The sequence below is a fragment of the Anneissia japonica genome, unplaced genomic scaffold (genome assembly GCF_011630105.1).
Source record: "Anneissia japonica isolate Jap-2015-1 unplaced genomic scaffold, ASM1163010v1 scaffold287709_len1912824_cov184, whole genome shotgun sequence".
NCBI lineage: Eukaryota > Metazoa > Echinodermata > Crinoidea > Comatulida > Comatulidae > Anneissia > Anneissia japonica.
Window position 1 is genome coordinate 245385 of NW_022751466.1, and position 18081 is coordinate 263465.

General features: G+C 34.4%; 2 protein-coding genes across 2 annotated transcripts in view; one reads left to right on the forward strand and one right to left on the reverse strand.

The window, feature by feature from the left end:
- The window catches only part of LOC117121699 (ER membrane protein complex subunit 8-like), a 3632-nt gene extending 1243 nt beyond the window's left edge, over window positions 1-2389 (forward strand). Inside the window, exons 4-5 of the mRNA XM_033266984.1 lie at window positions 265-356; window positions 852-2389. Coding sequence (XP_033122875.1) covers window positions 265-356; window positions 852-1008 — 249 coding nt within the window. The 3' untranslated portion in view covers window positions 1009-2389. The remainder of the gene's footprint in view (window positions 1-264; window positions 357-851) is intronic.
- Window positions 2390-4629: 2240 nt separating this feature from the next.
- Window positions 4630-18081, reverse strand: part of LOC117121655 (kinesin-like protein KIF15) — a 15772-nt gene continuing 2320 nt past the window's right edge. The window contains exons 5-34 of the mRNA XM_033266900.1: window positions 17864-17901; window positions 17624-17721; window positions 17006-17185; window positions 16779-16880; window positions 16066-16299; window positions 15755-15813; window positions 15542-15605; window positions 15309-15432; window positions 15116-15216; window positions 14725-14886; window positions 14156-14363; window positions 13717-13838; window positions 12902-13081; window positions 12213-12419; window positions 11880-11987; window positions 11502-11607; window positions 11221-11351; window positions 10801-10878; window positions 10296-10412; window positions 9950-10114; window positions 9558-9644; window positions 9186-9413; window positions 8866-8994; window positions 8192-8449; window positions 7530-7627; window positions 7170-7295; window positions 6465-6536; window positions 6001-6094; window positions 5772-5903; window positions 4630-5542 (exon numbers count right to left, since the gene is read on the reverse strand). Coding sequence (XP_033122791.1) covers window positions 5393-5542; window positions 5772-5903; window positions 6001-6094; window positions 6465-6536; window positions 7170-7295; window positions 7530-7627; window positions 8192-8449; window positions 8866-8994; window positions 9186-9413; window positions 9558-9644; window positions 9950-10114; window positions 10296-10412; window positions 10801-10878; window positions 11221-11351; window positions 11502-11607; window positions 11880-11987; window positions 12213-12419; window positions 12902-13081; window positions 13717-13838; window positions 14156-14363; window positions 14725-14886; window positions 15116-15216; window positions 15309-15432; window positions 15542-15605; window positions 15755-15813; window positions 16066-16299; window positions 16779-16880; window positions 17006-17185; window positions 17624-17721; window positions 17864-17901 — 3958 coding nt within the window. The 3' untranslated portion in view covers window positions 4630-5392. The remainder of the gene's footprint in view (window positions 5543-5771; window positions 5904-6000; window positions 6095-6464; window positions 6537-7169; window positions 7296-7529; window positions 7628-8191; window positions 8450-8865; window positions 8995-9185; window positions 9414-9557; window positions 9645-9949; window positions 10115-10295; window positions 10413-10800; window positions 10879-11220; window positions 11352-11501; window positions 11608-11879; window positions 11988-12212; window positions 12420-12901; window positions 13082-13716; window positions 13839-14155; window positions 14364-14724; window positions 14887-15115; window positions 15217-15308; window positions 15433-15541; window positions 15606-15754; window positions 15814-16065; window positions 16300-16778; window positions 16881-17005; window positions 17186-17623; window positions 17722-17863; window positions 17902-18081) is intronic.

Genomic DNA, 18081 nt, shown 5'->3' on the forward strand with positions numbered 1-18081 from the left:
CCTCCCCCCCCCCCCCAAAAAAAATGCACACCCCTCAGTCACCGCCAAAATATTATGCTCACAAGTAGTTAAAAATCACCTCAAATAATTTTTATTTGTGAGCTAATACTCCTCACCTAGTCATCAAGCTCCCCTACATCACCTTTGCACCCCTCCATCAGCCCTTTCCCCAATTCAAGACTCCGAGATACGTCACTGGCCGGGGTAATGAAAATAATAATATTGTAATGTAATGTAGTTATTTTAATTTTTTTTTTGACTCAGATGGACAATAGCAGATTATCAATGGATTGTGAAGAACAAGTATTTGAGCTGTATACACATGTTAACAATGAGTGGAAAAAGAAACAAAGCAGGTAACACCAAAATTATCAAATGAGTGGAAAAAGAAACAAAGCAGGTAACACCAAAATTATCAATTAAACATCCTCATTCTTGATCTTGTGTCTAGCTTTGCATATAGACAAATGCAGGATTCACAATGCAGAGGGGGACACAGTTTTGGAATCTATTTTGATATTGGGAAGGGTAGGGATTGGGACGAAGTTACACAGAAGTGGTAAGTCAAGATGCATCCCTATTCCATTTTTGGGTAACTCTATTAAATCAAAACCATGATACTGTATATATATGTTGTGTTTTTTTTTTCTTATGATGACCTATTTGGGTAGTGAAGTTGTGATGTATGCATTTTCAGAATACTTCCCCTTGATAAATCTACTTTATTGCCAATGTTCTTTTAACTAGAACACCCCTTGAAAATTATAGAACCATTGTCTCATTTACAGTAAAAATCTTTTTTGAAGACTCTTTTATTTACTGTGATATGGTTTTTTTTCCCATTTCACCAGTGTTGAGCTTGAAGGCGATTCCTGCCTTGCAATTACCTCAGGTCTACTAACATCAAAAGCTTATTTATCCCTGCAAGATTATGACTGCCATCTCGATGACATTACTCAGAGTTGGCTGAACCCAGAAGTGAACAAAATGATCACCTCATCAGTGTAAAGTGTAGTCGCTAAATACCACTACTTCAGCTGAGGGAGGTGTGGCCTCCTATGAGGACGTCTTGTATAATTTAAGCTGTAGTACATCATCCCTAATCTCGACTGAGATTGGCCCTGGTATTGACATGCATAACAAAATTCACTACCGTACAACCAACGTAAACAAAATTAGTTGTCCCTGTGTGGTTTTTTTTCCAAAATATTAACATTTTATAGGATCTACACAGAGTGAAATAATATAAATAGTTAGTCTTATTTTAGAGATAGGGATTGGCCATAATCACAGAAAGAAATGAAAACATGAAAGAAGGTCACTGTAATACTGTACTAAGCATAATTCAATTAAAATAACAGACAAGTGTCTTCAATAATTGTGAGCCTACAGATAGGCCTATATCATGTCACAATTGTATTAACAAATTATGCATGACGTCACCATACAAGCCACACCTCCCTCGGCTGAAGCGGTGGTATTTAGGAACTACCAGTGTAAAGGTGCAACGCAAACCAGTCAGATATCGTGCCATGAAAGTTTGTGTAATCAAACATTTACAATCACTAAAATGCTCATTTTAAATGCTGATTTAGCAGAAGTTTTATTGATAATGCTAAAGTTTACAATCATGCAAGAAAAAGAAACATTTGTCTATGTGTGTGGATCAATGCATTATTAATTACAAAGAATGCTATAAAACCTGCCATTTATCTCGCCTCTGCAGAGAGTGCACTTTACCGGTACAAATATATTTAAGATGTGCTTAAGATATTTTATGTCCCGGGTAAACAACTTGGTGACAGAACTGACCTGCCAATGAGAAAATAAGATTAGCTGTGCTTCAATAAATATATTTAAGATTTATACCTTTGTGGTGTGATAGGCAAAGTTTACTACAAGTTAATTAACACAATACAGACCCTTACTCTATACTGAGAGGTGCTTTTCAATAGAAAAAAAGTGGTGTAGGAAGAGTGGTTCTTTGAACTTGCTAGGGGGAAAAATATTACAGAAGACAATTCCTATCCCTGCATTTTCCCAGTAGTTTTTTAATTTCACTTATTTGTTTTAACCATATTTATAGAGGGTAACCCTTCCACCATATCCTAGAAGGTCAGCTGATATTCAGGGGCCTTCTTTAAATAAATGAAATACAGTAATGTGATTCTTTTATCAGTGAAGTCTCTTTATGAGGCGTAAGCGAGACTTTTTTAATCCCTTGTTTCGCGTACTTATGTTTTTTAAGGATCATCAGAGGACGGTGGAATAAAATTAAAATTTTGTTTTCTTATTTATCAAATAGTTTTGCCAAAATCATCCAGACGGAAGAGAAAATAAATATAAAATTTTATTGCTGAATGTAAAATAGGACGGTTAACTGCTTCAAATTTATATAATTAGGAAGAAATATACATATCTTTTGAGATTTCGAGACAGCGGAGGGCGTAATAAAAATAAAGAACTTTTTTTTTTTTGAAATTTCCATTTTCCGTCGCGGCCGGTGCGCTAATTGGCCACAAATAAAATTTTAATTTTATTCGAAATCATTAATATTTGCATTTGGCAGGTTTGCTAAACAACATATTAAAAAAGTCTCGCCTTTAGGGAGTGGAGTTGTTTAGTCATGAGAAAAAGTTGTGCTTTCACAGGATTTGAACCCACAGATTAGAAGGCAAGCATTTCAAATACTCGCATCCCAGTCTTCCCACCACTTACCATGTCTGTGCTCTGAGATACACCACTGTGTGGCAGATAAGAAGATTTTGTTTAAAGGTCAGTGGAGACCCTAGTCCTTTAACAGAGCTACACTCAATATATACTCTGTTTAAATACTGTACATTGCCAATTGGTGCTGTAATTTTCAGTTAACGTGGCATTATAATTAAGGAGATTGCTTCCTGCTGTGTGAAGTGTCTAGAACATGTTGTGTTCCTCTATGTAATTGTAATAATTTAAAGTGATTAAAATTGCTAATGTCTAATTTTGTTCATCAATAGATGATGTCCATGTCATAAAAATGAATAATTTAAGGAGGGGTACAGGTATTTAGGCAGGTATGATTTTCCAGTAGGATTTGTGTCTAAGTAAAAATGATGTTGAAATTTACACATTGGGGTTGGGTTACTTGTTACTTTTCGAGTGGGAGGGGGAGGGGGAGGGGGGCTTCGTTTAGCTGACATGATTTAATGCCAGTAATATTCACCTGTATGTTTTAAAATTCAGTCTTGTATCGACGTGTCATTAATCAACAGGTGTATTGGTGCACCTGTGTGTATAAATAATTGTTTGCGCAAGGTGAATTTCGTTTCTTGCATTGTTATGTACAGTTTTATAGGGTTACAAGTATGTAGCCTTCTAAATAAATACATTGAAGGACTTCAATATGTGATTGTTTTGTTTTTGTATATAAAGGTAATATTAATAATATTTTAATTTCCTAAAAAACAATAACAGGAAGAGGGAGAAACCAAGGAGGAACAAAGTTCCTATACACTACAAATCCCAAGACATTAAACATGTAAAAAAAGCAAGTGAAGAAAGTCACTACTGTACAACAGCAAGGACACCCAGTAGAAACATAAAAAGAGATTGTCTTAAATATAATAATGTAACGTTCCATTACACTTACTCTTTAAACAAATAAATATTAATTTTCAAAAAACACCACAACAGATCATATCTTCATCATAATTATTTTGCTTTGTAATTTTCTAGCAGTGCCAAATCCGAAATTATGTGGCCAAAGACCATCAATCTGTATACATACCCATGTGGTAGTACACAGTGGTGGCTACAGAAATTTGCCAACAAACTTGCCAACATGTCCAACAGAGGGCCTCGAACCTAAGAGCCTCCGTCAGCCTCAGAATAAAAAGTCCCTTGTAGGGTTAACACAGGGAGAGTTTTATGGCTTAGTATTGTCCAAATTGTGTTTTTAAACCACACTATTAGGAATGGGCAATCAAAATAACATTATTCGGATAGGCAAATTATTATTATTCTTTTTGATTCCGACGACCTCATGAAATTTTCCCCCTGGCGCCACCACTTGGTTGTACAATAATGAATTTCATGAAATACACAACAGTGGATTATGAAGTGCAGTAGCAGATGAAAGTGTATTGTTGTACATTAATTAAAAAACACTTGTAACCTAGGATGATGGTCTACGTCTGTCTCGCACAACCTGGCAAAAACCTCATGGATCTACCATGGATTCAAAATGATTTAAGTTTGCTATAATGTAATCTTCTTATCAAAGTCTATGTACAACACTAAAGTTTTCCCAGCCATAGCTGGACACACTTCTTTGCCTTGTGTTTGTATCTTCAGGCATGATGTTCAATGTTTTTATATTTCTGGTTGTATAATGGTGGTGGTGGTAGAACTAGTTGAACAACAGGGCCGCGACGAGAATACTCCTACCATGAACTTCCAGTTATAATCCCTGGTGGATGTTTTGGAAGTGGCAACTACCCTGTACAAGGTACCCCGATAATGTAATATGATTGAATAAAGAATCATTCATAGAAAGACTACGATACAACAAATTATTAATATCACTAATAAAATTTATTCAAAGATGCCATATTATGTACAAGTTCAGATTACCTAAATATTTTTCTTTAATTGATTGTATATGAACATTGTGTAAACAGTGTTGAGTAGTTAGGATTTCACTTGCATTCATGACACTTTCCACATAATAAAAACTTACAATTATAAGTAATCAGAAAGTAATATTATTTAAAACATAAGAGTTTGATGGTTGGGCGTCTAACCCAGGCCTACTATAAAATCACACAACAGTACTTCAATTTTCTAAGACAAAAAGTGTAATAAAAATAATGTCTGTAGTCACATAATAACATGTTCAACATAAGAAGCGGTAATAAGAAGAAATGGAGTGGGTGGGATAGGATAGGAGACTGTTAATGAAGTTCACTATTAGATAAACATAATCCAGGAACAGAGTCTGACTTTAAGAGTTGAATTTCTGCCATGATTTCAGTTCCTAAAATATACTACAGTTTTAAACGTTTACTTGTATATACAACTGCACAAAACAATGTAACAAAAAAAAGTTTAGAATACTGTAAAATACAATTAAATTTGTTATTTATCAATTTTCAGACACTTTAAAAACTATCAATGAAAACTTATTACATTGAAACTTTCACATGATTTTAAACTTTAAAATTGGATAAAGTTGACCACTGTTGTATTAAAAAGACATGACCCTGATCTGTACCATGTGATATTTATCAATGAAAATGTACAGGATTGTCCTACCTCCTCCAATATATATATATAGCAGATGAGGTAGACTATAGTTCAGAACAAATATGTTGTCCATGTAGTATAACACAGTGCTATTCCTAATATGTTCCTAAATTACTACAAAGTGGGGAGTTGAGTTTTCCTTGAGTGTGGATGGTTGTTGTTCGTCTTCCTGGCGGCGGCTACAATGCCTCTTTCGTTTACTTCCGTCAGATTCTTGTTTCATCACCAACATCTCAGCACTGAGCCTTGCGATTTCCTATGAAGAGCAGATAAATAAATATCAAACTACTAAATTTATTTTAGAAAGATGTAATGTAGTAATGTAAATGATGTCTTAGCAATATTAATTCAACCTAACATGCCTTAAACTACTTAGAAACAACATACAGTAATCGTAATATTATTTTGTCAGAGTAATCTCTAGATTGAGTTGGTAGAAGGTAGTGATGCTATACCATCAATTGATTTTTCTACTTCACCATTACCTCTTTTAACTGGTTGTTCTCTTTCTTGATCTGTAGATGATGTTGGATCTTCTGCTTTATATTTTGGTGGCCGACAAGTTTGGCATTCTCTGTGCTTAGTGTCTCATTGTTTTTCTTTGTTTTCTCAAGATCCTAAGCGATGAAAAAAAAAAGAAGTAGGCTTGAGTTTTCTGGGAAGGGTTTTATTTCATAGCTCATAATGCATTGCTGTAGGTACTTGAGGTCTTACCTGCTGCAGTCTGGACTTCTCTTCTATAATTTGTTCCAGTTTAGATTCAAGATCTTGTTTCTTTTCAAATGCTGAGTATTCAAGTGCTCGGGTTCTATAGCATAAATATAAATGAAAAACAAGCCAATAACGCATTATTTCACTGACCATGCATATGTTACAAATGGTAACAATCATTAGGTGTAGACAGGGAGGGACTTTCACAGATGGAGAGTCTAAACCACCTACTGTAGGTAAGAAAATTTATTATTACGGCACTTCTAGATGATCGGAAATGGCTTAGTTTGATTAAAATTTTCCTTTTTTCTTTACTTTTCTTAAATTATTTTGAAGAATCTAGGGGACTCCCTTGAATCTGCCACTGCAGATGTCTATCAGGTGTGTTGCTAATACAGTTGCATAACGACTGTCATCAGGTGTCTTCCTAATCTGCATAGCAGACTATCAAACTACAAGATGCTCACCTTTCCAACTCTCCCTCTAGTTGCCCTTTGCTTTCTTCCATTTCTTTCAACAGTACCTTCATGTCAGCTATTCTGTTTAGAGAAAACCCCAAAAATTATGATGAGAAAAATTTTTCCGTTAAGTATTTGGGAGTGTACTGAGTATTCAGTACGGTAACACGTCAGGTAGTGCAAAACATCACTCCTATGATATTTACATCAAAATACACATCAAAATGACAATTATAAAACAATAATACAGTAATAACACCATCAATAACAGTGATACAACTGTAATACTATTATTATACAATTAGGCATATTATAATAAATCAACACATATTTTAAATGTTTTAATAATACAGTTAAACTTGCCAGTCAAATAATTTCTAAGTCGATCTTATTTACATGCAAAATTTTTGTGTTTTTCATTAACAATCTCTTAGTCAAATTTTATCTGATCTTATTTTACATGCCAAATTGTTGTGTTTTCCATTAACACCCTCTGAGTCAAACAGTTTTTCAATGCCGTTTTGGATCGACTTAGGCAAATTCAACTGGTATATTAGTTATTGGCAATAATAATAATAATATATGAGCTTGCAATAGCACCCAATAAACTTATTTCAGAGAGCTGTTTCTTGCGACACTGACTAAATGTAACAAATAATCATAGCCAAGGGAAAAAATGCTAGAAACAGACTAGGGCAGTTGAAAGGAACTTACTCTTTCAATAGTCCCATCTTCTCCTCTATCACTTCATCCTTGATCTTGTTGGAGCTGTCAAACCCAAAGTTAGCTCTGTCTGCTTCACCCCGCAGCTCCTCTGTTAACACATGAATCTCCACAAACCTAGAAAATTATATATAATTGTTGTTGTCTTTTATTAAAATGGCTGATATGCAACTGGTAAATAAGCATTTACATACCAACCAATACATGTGTATAAAAACATAAACAATTCTATAATTGTTAGAAGCACTGGTCAACTATAAATTATTAAAGAATAAATGTGTTTTGAACAACTGATATTCATTTACATAACAACCAACATATACACATGCATTCAAACCCAAACAACTTTACCTTTCCTTATTTTCTTCTATTTCAGTTTCCAATTCAGAACATTTATTTTTATATCTCTCATTTTCTGTCCGTAGTTCTCCAATTTCTGTCAATTGCTCCTGTAGGAATTTGCAAAATGAAATGATTAAAGCAAGTCAAGAATATTTGTTCCTCAGGTAGTTGATGAGGTAAATAAACAAGTGAGGGAGCATAGATGGCAAAAATAAGAAGTATTGTGAGCGGGAATTGGTAGATGCTGAGTTACTAAAAAATATATTTTCCAATCAGCAGGATTATTGTCCTCATCTTTTTCATCAGCATCATCATCACCTTCAACAGAATGGTTATTCTCCTCATTATTATTTAACATCATCTCCAGCCACATTATTGCCGTCAACATCACCCCCTAATCTTTATCACTAACATCAGTATGATTATCATTAATATATATTTTATCATCACCATCATCACCATTATTAGTGTTGTGTATTATTATCATCATCATTATCATCACCATTATTAGTGTTGTGTATTATTATCATCATCTCTATCATCATCATTATTAGTGTTGTGTATTATTATCATCATCACTATCATCACCATTATTAGTGTTGTGTATTATTATCATCATAACTATCATCACCATTATTAGCGTTGTGTATTTGTGTTTGTTCACAGTGTACCTTAAGCAAGCTGATTTCTTTGTTCTTTTCCTCTCTGCTGTATTCAGATTGTTGTATCATCTCCCGGGCCTTGGTCTGGCTATCCCTCAGAGCTATCAACTCAGCGGCTTGCTGGTCAATTTGTACCTGTAGCTGGTTGGCCTGGGCTTGGACCTCTGCAGTCTCATTCACTGTTGACCTCTGGCTATTCTCTATCGTATTTAATTTCTCTTCATACATCTGAACTGTCTCAGCCAGTTTTTGCTCCTTTATAGATATCTATTAGTAAAAATATATAATACTTCATTAAATAGTGTATTTACCCTTGCACCATTAGATATATGGGGCTTGCCATGCCAAAACCAGCATCAGTGTGTAAAAAAAAAAAGAAGAAAATTGACTGTTTAATATATTCATATTTTTCATATTATAAGCTTTAAAATATCATTTACTGGAATCAACTTATTATTGCCGAAGCAAAAGTATCGTCGCTTCTCTGTATACAATACCGGCACATTCTTATGCTAATTACTCAGTTTAAAATTTAGCGACAATACGCTGGTTTTAGATTGGCAAGCCTCATATGATAAAGTAAACCATATCAACATGCTTAAATTTCACACAAATCATCGTCACTTTTCCATTGTTTCATTTTTTTTTTTTAACTTTAATATGGAAAGTGTTACATATCTCACCATTTTTTGGAGTTTGTTAGTCTGTTCTTGTAGTTGTACCTCTGCCAGCTGAGTTTGCTTACTGAGTGCCTCTCTCAGGTCATCAGCCTGTAGTACAGCCTCCTCCAGATCTTCTTTCAACATCTCCATCTTAGAAAAAAAAATTAATAAAGAGTGAGGGTTGTTTTCATAGAAGACATGACATAATACTAATACTATCTTTATTATTGTTGTTGTTGTTGTTGTTGTTGTTATTAAAATTATATTTAATTGGCATTTCAGTAAAATGTAGGCCCAGTATGAACACAGGTTCTACACATGAACATGATATGTACTCATACCTCCATATTGTGTGCTGCATTATGGGATTGTATTTCCTCCTCCTTCCTTGTCATATTCTCCTCCATTTCCTGTACTTTGTTTTTTTGTTGTTCTTCAACTGTTTTCAATTCATCACACTGTGTTTGAAGATCCTGTACAGTCGATACAACTGATGCTAATTCACTATCGGACTTCAGTTTATCTGTCCTCAGCTGTTGAACAGTCGTCATTAAATTTGAAATGGCTTCCTGTTGGCAAAGGAATTATGTTATGTTTTATTTATTAAGTCAAACAGTACATAATAATCATATTGTGACTTTTATCCACATCCACAATATATACAGAATAACAGATATCCCAAGAACAAGTAAAATCATAATAATTAAAGTAACCTTATCTTCCTCCGTTCGCTTGGTCATGGCTGCAATGGTGGTCTGTGCGGTGACAAATTCGTTTCTTGTCTTCTCAATTTCTTCTTGCTGTAGGGGTAATACAAATAAACATAAACAGATGAACATTTAAAAACTGGAGAAAACGGGGTGTAACTAGTCTTTAACCAGTCTTTTTCCCACCTTTTCCCCCATTTTTTAAATATTCAAAATCTGTACCTCATTATCTGCTACCAAGTTTTTCATCAAATGAGGTTTTGGTGTCTTAGAAATATCAGTTGTACAACATACCAAAAAATAATTCAATATTTCAACACTTATTGCATGGGTATGCTACTAACTAAGCACACAGCAATAAAAAAAAAATTATAAATTTTTTAATACTTGAGTTATACCTGTGATTTGCATAGTTGGTTGCTGTGAATACTAGCTTCCCTGAGCTGTGAGTTCTCCTCCAAAGCCTCTATTAATTGCTGCTTCTGTTCTGAATCCTGGTTGTGCATCTCCCTCATCAGCAAGCTGCTTTTCTGAATCTCTAACTCCAACTTTTCAAGTAGTGACTGATGGAAAAAAGCAATTCATTTTTAACTGAACTAATACAAAGTGATATTATTTTGTGATACAAGTGGTGTTGACCCCAGCATTATTGCCATTTTCATATCATATCAACTCCCTGTTATGTTTTTGCGGGTGTATAATGCAGGCAAACCTCGCTAAAGGAAAAAATAAACTTGTGTTTACCTGGACCTCTGCTTCAAGCTGAGAGTATTCTTGGTTTCTGTTGTTGAGCTGTGTCTGTAGGTTCTCTACCTGTTGTTCATTCACTGCTACTTCTGCCTGTAATGCTCCATTGTCATCCTACATTCAATAATTGATTACAAGTAAATAACAATTCAAAAAGCCAAACAATAATCTTGCTTGGTGTATGACAACTGTAAACGAACATGGAGTGTTTAGCAGTATTTTAGCAGATGTTCACAATTATGAAAAAGGCCCAGAATCACATTAATATTTAGTTATTATGGGCCAGATTGTTCTATTATCTGCAAGGGATGTTTAGTTTATTGCTGTTTATCCAGGCAACTATTCAGAAATAGTTTTAAATTGTATAAAAAAAAACCCATAAAAAAAGTCACACAAATTTGTGTCTTGTCACTTTGAAATGTGTGATTCTTTCCTGAAAGTTCTATTAAATTATTGTACATATTCCAATGACAATTTGGAGCTCTACAGCCAAAGTTCTCACCTGTAGTCTGTCATGTTCTTCTTGAAGATCATCCAGCTCTCGTTGTTTTGTTGTGATATCATGTTCCAGATCACAAATCTAAACAAAGACATGAGAAATCAACTAAATAAATGACAGATGTACTAAATCTATGACTAGGCCTACAACTATATTAAAAAAAATCCCCTAGAATTTGAAGACATATTGGCAACTCAATCATAATACACAATAGTGTAGTAGATGATTGAGTTATACATAATACATGTTGACATTTTGAACTCAACCTTCTTATCATTTCTGGAGAGGTCTCATCTCATGTAAAAACATCACACAACTACAAATACACTACAGTTGATCCATGCATATTTGTATACTATTTTATACATATTTTTACACAACTTTATTAGCTCTGGGCAGCAGGTCATTTAGGACTTTACAAACCTTTGCCTGTAGTATACCCATGTCTTCTGTGGTCTTTCTCTCAATGAGTTCGTGTGCATTCTTCTTTTGATCAAGTTCTTTGTAGGCCAGTGGAAGTAATACTTTGAAGTCCTCATATTCATATTTAGCAACTGAAAAAATTAATAAAATTAACATATAACTATTTTTTACTGTTTAAAAAAAATCAATTAATCACGTCAATCATATTCATATGTAAAAATAATTATATTAAATACATCTAACTTGAGTGTGACCATTTCAAATTATCAAAAAAAACTTACCTTCAAATTGATTGGTGACTGTCTCCAGTTGTGTTGTCAAAGAGCTAATCTGATTGGTTAATTGAAGTTGTTCAGTCTGCCAATCAGATCGACCTTGATCAAGCATCTGTGACAAAATTATAAATATGGATATAAGAAAAAAGAAGTTCAAAGGTTATCTGACTTCATCTTCATCAATATACTAAATACAGGTATTTGCAGTGTTTTCCAATCTCAAACGACTAAATCTCTACCTTTATAGTATTCTCCTGTTCATTGGAAACATTAACAATCACACACAAAGTGCAACCTCCTCCGGCCAAGATTCGAACCCTAACCTTACAACTGTGAGCCTTAAAATGCAACAGCTGAGCCACTCACATTGACTACCTGCCTCACCTGATTAAGCTGTTCCATTTGTAGTTCCAGCTTGGATACCGTCTGTTTCAAATTGATACGCTCTGTGTCACTTTTCTCAATTTGCTGTAATAGTTCATTATTTTTGTTCTGAAAATAAACAAATATAATTTTATTTAAACTAATCAAATATTTTAATATAAATTCTGCCCAGTTAATACAGTAGTATTTATCAGTAAATTACCATCATCCCTATCACCACCTTTATCAATATTACTACCACCTTCACCATGATTATATTATCATCACCATTATCATAACCATCAAGATCATCATCACCATCACCTTTAAAGACCAACCAACACCTGTCTTTACCTGTAACTTCTTAACCTGGTCCATCAATGCTTCATTGCATTGTTCAATCATGTGATCCGGCATCTTTTCCTCCAGGATTCCGTCATCTTCCTCATCCAGCTTGAGTGCTGGCAATGCTGCGGTAGGTGTACCTGGAGTTTGGCCCTTAGCTTGCATGATCAGCCTAGATCGAAGGTGGTAGCCTGCCTTCTTTGGTGTGGTTATAGTCTGGAATGATGTCAAAGTTTAAAACATAAGCTAGTAGTATTGTTTCTTATAATATCACCGCAATATGCATACAGTTATAGACCAGCTTTACCAACCTGAACCTGAATTCAAATAGATTTACTTTACCATATTGATATCTTATGTTAACAATACAGATATAGGTCCCGATTATTAGTCACAATTTAATCATGTAAAACACTATGCGAATAGTTTGTATAAAGTAGTGTAACTCTAACAAAATATAATAGATTTATTAGGTTTCCTTCGTCTAATTTTTGAGTGATTCCAAAGTATAAAAAAGGATGCAAATCACAGTATCCATATATGGTGCCTTCGATATTACTAGTCATGTGTTCAGAAGTCCATTAACACATTAACATGCAGTAGCATAGGTCACATGTTAGTTTTTAAAATTCAATAACTAATATATTATTATTTTAAACAGACATAATAGTAACATCAGTGTCCATGATTATATTCACCTTAATGGTCTGCAGATGTATACCATTAAGTTCATCTCTCTCCATCTTACTCGCCAACTTGATGGCGTCGAGGGCGTGCTGTAATTCCTTATTTGTCTTATGCTCCGCTGCAAGCTGCGACTCAATGTCAATCTGCTTACGTTTGTAGAGCTCCTCCTGTTCTGATAGCTCCTGTTTTGCCTGAAAGGGAATGAAAATGGTCAGGACACAAACTACTGCAGCAATACTTAGAACATATAGTATAGAATCTTATATGAAAATCCAATCACAGAGCAGCTCAGCACCTAGAGCCTCCATCAGCTTTACAAGGCCATCCTTACACTGACAGCTCTTCATCATTCTTCCCCTGAAGATGGTTAGAGTATACCATGGAGGTATTAATACCTCCATAAGTATACTAACTGAAGTGTTGGCACATTACAATCCAAACAGTTCTTCTCAGAACCAAGGTACCATCAATTGAGATTTGTAGCATAGGTCACATGGTGTACCAAAAACCTATAATTATTTATTTCATTTCTTTGTCTCAAAAAAACGATTAACAACAAACAAGAACAACCAAGACAGGATTCACAACAGCGAACTGAATCAAAAGGGTCTCCTCACAAAGCACATAAAATACAAAATTATCAATTAAATTTGCCATGCAAATCTTCAAGACTTAAGAAATTTATTGTTTATATGTTTCAGAAGAAGACAATACTGATAGATACATTGAATATTATTAAAATGACAAAAAATAATTTAAAAAAAGAGATGAACGGATCCATACACCACCCATGACTACAAAGAAAGCCTCAGATGTAGCGACTTACAGCATTTAGTTGTGTGTTCAGCTTGTCAATTTGAGACTTGAAACGCTCAACTGTAGCAACAGCTGTGTTGCCATCCCTTGCTTGAGAAGCGCTGGAAGGCGTGGTACCAACTTTCTTTAATTCTGAATGTATAAAATTAAATTCAAATCAAGCTAAATTTGTTAATGTCATCATATCGTCTGTGATCCTCCCACCTTATTTGACTGTCAGAATTTTCAAATTACTGTGCATAGAGAATGTCAACAATATAATGTTCAAGTTTATATGTTATTTCTTTTCTAGTTCACTGATATTCTATTAATAACAATAATAAAAATTTGTGATGTTCCAATTCTAAAGAAAAATAATCAAAGGCATAATGTAGGTTAAGGCAAGCTGTTAAAGAGATGAGTTTATGTAACAAGAAGTAATTTGAATGGTAGAGGAGTAACTGCCTTACCATCAATCTCAGCGGTCAGTTCTTGGAATTGTTTCTGCAGCTGGTCTTTCTGCTGGGCTGTCATTTGATTCATTTTTAAAACAGACTCGGATGCTTGTAGGCTTTTTAGTTCTGTGCGCAGATGCGAGTTCTCCATGGCAAACTTAGCAACGGTGGGGTTGTGGTCTAACTGCTCTTTCAATAGCTCAATCTCCTTCTGTAAATCTTCCTAAAAAATCAATGGATGAAAAGAGCAGGCATCAAATGATGGTACGGTAATACAGTAAAATCAGATATTTTTTAGTGTAAATCAAGGGAGTATTTCAGCATGGCCTCTAGCACACAACAAGTGTCAAACATTATGAATGAATTGATTCCTGTGACTTCCTTAAGAGCTGTCCACACTATCAAATTTTCATTGACAAAATAACTGTTGCATGCCCATATATAGTCATGATGTGCCTATATATGGTCATGATGTGATGTCGTCATGACCATATTTAGGTATGTTACATGCTTTTGTCAAATAGTATTTGATAGTCCGGACAGAGTTTTAGTCTTTCCTCTTATTCCTCTTGCTCTGTACTTACAATTCTGTTGTCTCTATCGTCTAATGGCAGCTTTTCCTTTTGTGCTTCTTGTAGCCGATTGAGGGCGCTCTCTCGTAGTTTGATAACCATCTTATTCGACATCAGGAAATTGTCCTTCTTCTTGCACACATTCTGTAGCTGTGATATTCTTCTTGCCATTGTCTTTAAAAAACAAATGAAAGGAATATAGGATATGCAATGTATGTACTGTCATTAGTGCGTTAAAATATGTGCTGTTGTTCTTCACAACTTTTTGTATGGTAAAGAATACAAAAGTGCTTGACAACCAATACACGCTTATTTTGACACGCTTTGTGTTTTCACGAAATAATGCAATATATTTTGATTGTGTTGGTTCTTGATGTGAGCGAAGAATTGGTTAGAACCTCACCTTGTTGGCTAAGTCACTTCTCTCCCAGAGCAACATTGCTTCAAAAAAACAAGTCTGCCACTTGTTTGCATCACCTCCCTTTGATGGACCAGGTCTGACTTCTACATTATGGTGAAAAGAAAAAGAATTGTTTTCATCTGTGTTTCATTGGAAGTTTGTAAAGAATTTGAGAATTTCAATTGAGCAATTGTACCTGTGTTATCGACTAGACCAGCTGCTATAGCGCCGGTAGTGTACTGGCTCAGTTGATCTTTGAGTCTCTTTATCTCAGCATTGAGCTGTAGCACGCTTCCTTGTGTATCTTCATTAATCACAGCCTAGCAGCATCAGAAAAGCAATTAAAAAAAATATGTGTTACTTTCGATATTTCTATTAGTGTCTTTCATCATTGTCAGTTGTATATATTTTTGTTCACAATGCACTTACCCTATTTTTGATCATTTTTGCTCTTCTTGCAAAATTTAAAGTTGAAATAGTTTCTCCAATTTGGCTAGGAAAGGAAATATGATATTATGATCACATGTTAATATATGATTGATAATAATAACAATAAGAAAATAAAAATATTATATGATTATAATAAAAATATTAATAATAAAATAGAAATAATGATTAAAATAAAACAAATATGTGACATACCGCATTCCAGGATGAACATTAGCAATGATGAATGTTTTGGTGTTACCACCGAGTGCATCCTAAAAATAAAAAATATGATTCATGAACTTAGATTGAAAATGAGGAAGAAATGATTGATTTTGAAGTTCAAATACTTTTCACAGCTACTTGCTACTTGCGCGAATAAACGCCAAATTTGAATAAGCACCCCTCAGAAAGTGCAAAAAATATTTTAAGAGCCCTTGCGCTTATTCGCGCGATTACGATAAACAATGTGAAAAATATACAATATTAAGGTGCATTATTAAAAATTAGAAAAAGTTATGACCTACCCTCAGAAGAAAAGTCAGCTTGGACTCCCGGTATGGTACGTATCGGTTCTTGCCTTGTCCAATGTCAACCAGAGCCGTAATGACCCGACCTAACACTGACAACGATGAGTTAATGCTCCCAGCTTCCTTAACACGTTGACCGACAGCATGTGTATCTTTCTGGCGTTCACTGCCTGCTAGATCAACCATGTGAAGATGGGAGACACGTATGTTGCTCACATTTCCACGTTTCTCCTTAGAATTAAATAATTTTATGGAGTATTTAAAGTTGTATTGCTACAATGTATATACAACATAACATCAAAGAATATATTATTGTGAACACACCACTTGCATATGCAACTGATTAGGAATAGGGAGGGGAGGTCATTGCAGGATTTCAACCCATATGTCAAATTTACAAAAAAATGTTGTTATACAAACAACAATTTTGCAAATGTGTATAGTATGACATTTCCCTTTATTTTGTTTTCTTGTTTCTAAAAATGCCTGTAGGGGTTCCAAGAATATGCCGTTTATAAATCATTATTGTTATGCCTAAATATGGTCATAATGACATTAGATATATGGGCACATCATGACTATATATGGGCAAAAGAAAATTTGATAATCAGGACAGAGCCTAAGAATTCTTTTTGATTCTACTAAAACTCTGGAATAAAATATTACTTCAATTGTGTAATACATATATTTAATAGACATAAAGGGCATACTTTTGTTTCAATGGAGAGTGTCAAGACAGCGTGACTCCGAGAACTTTCACGATTCATTGAGGTAGCAGCCACACGGCGATTGATCCAACCATTAGAAAGCACCTGGAAACAAATTATAAAATGGTTATGCAAATGTGAGTATTTCTCTACCATGCTTTATTTAAGCACAATATAAATTAGCAGTAACTGAAAATTATTTTCTCCACAAAGATTTTAATTCTGCCAACCTGGTAGGCATCTTGAGGGTTATTAACAGCCGTCTCGATCAGTCCATCAGCATAAACGCCACGTTTGACATTCTCTCGCAGCTGGAGACAGTTCGAAGCATGATCCAAGAGATCGAAGACTTGTTCCCTGTAGATTTCCAGAAACGAACACTTGCAGAGGAACTCAAACTGGTCTCCACGCTAGAAAAAACATATATCAAGAGAGGCGTTCTTAAAGTGTAAGATAGTAAGAAAAAAAAGATAGAGATGTAATGAAATGTATGAGATACCTGTCAATAGACAGACGGGGGCACATAATTTCAGTTGATTTACTGATTAGCAACTTGAAGTTATTAGGAGTAAACAGGAAGGGCGAGGAAAGAGAAATACAAGAGAAATTAACTGGTCAACAGTCAATTAAGCATGGCTATTTTTATTAGTAATGTTTCATTTTATTGTAAATAAGAGATTCATTGCTGAACATTTCATTCGGTTTTTATTTTCATTTCAAGTCATTCAGGAAAATCGATCATTGTGGTATTTGAACACTTAGGCTATTTGTTCATCAAATATATTTTACTGTGAAGGGAGGGTTTGTATTAGCCCATTGAGATTTAATTCTAGGATTTATTAACTAACCTTTTCTCTTTCTCTGTCAATTAGATGAAAGATGTAATCAATACTACGGGGTACAACCCCACGTAGTGGGTGTTCAAAATTTTCCTGCTCCGATGGCCCTATAAGTATTAAAATGCATATCATCAATGAATTGTGAATTGCTTTCTAAATATCTTGTATGGCTAATTTTTACTGGCCATATCTGTCCTGTCTGTAAATAAATAATAAAATCAATTATTGATAATATTTAGCAAAACTTACCCATCATTGTGAATGTCTTTCCAGATCCTGTTTGACCACTGAAATAATAAAGATAAAATAAATTTGAACTCAAATTGCTGGGCGTGAGATGGGGATGACATGTGTGAAGCATTTTAAATCATAAAAATTAAACAAGTTTCTTTTAAAGGCCTTAGTCCAGAATACATTTCAGCTATATGCCTAAAAATTTAGTAATCACAGCTACAAACTATATAAAC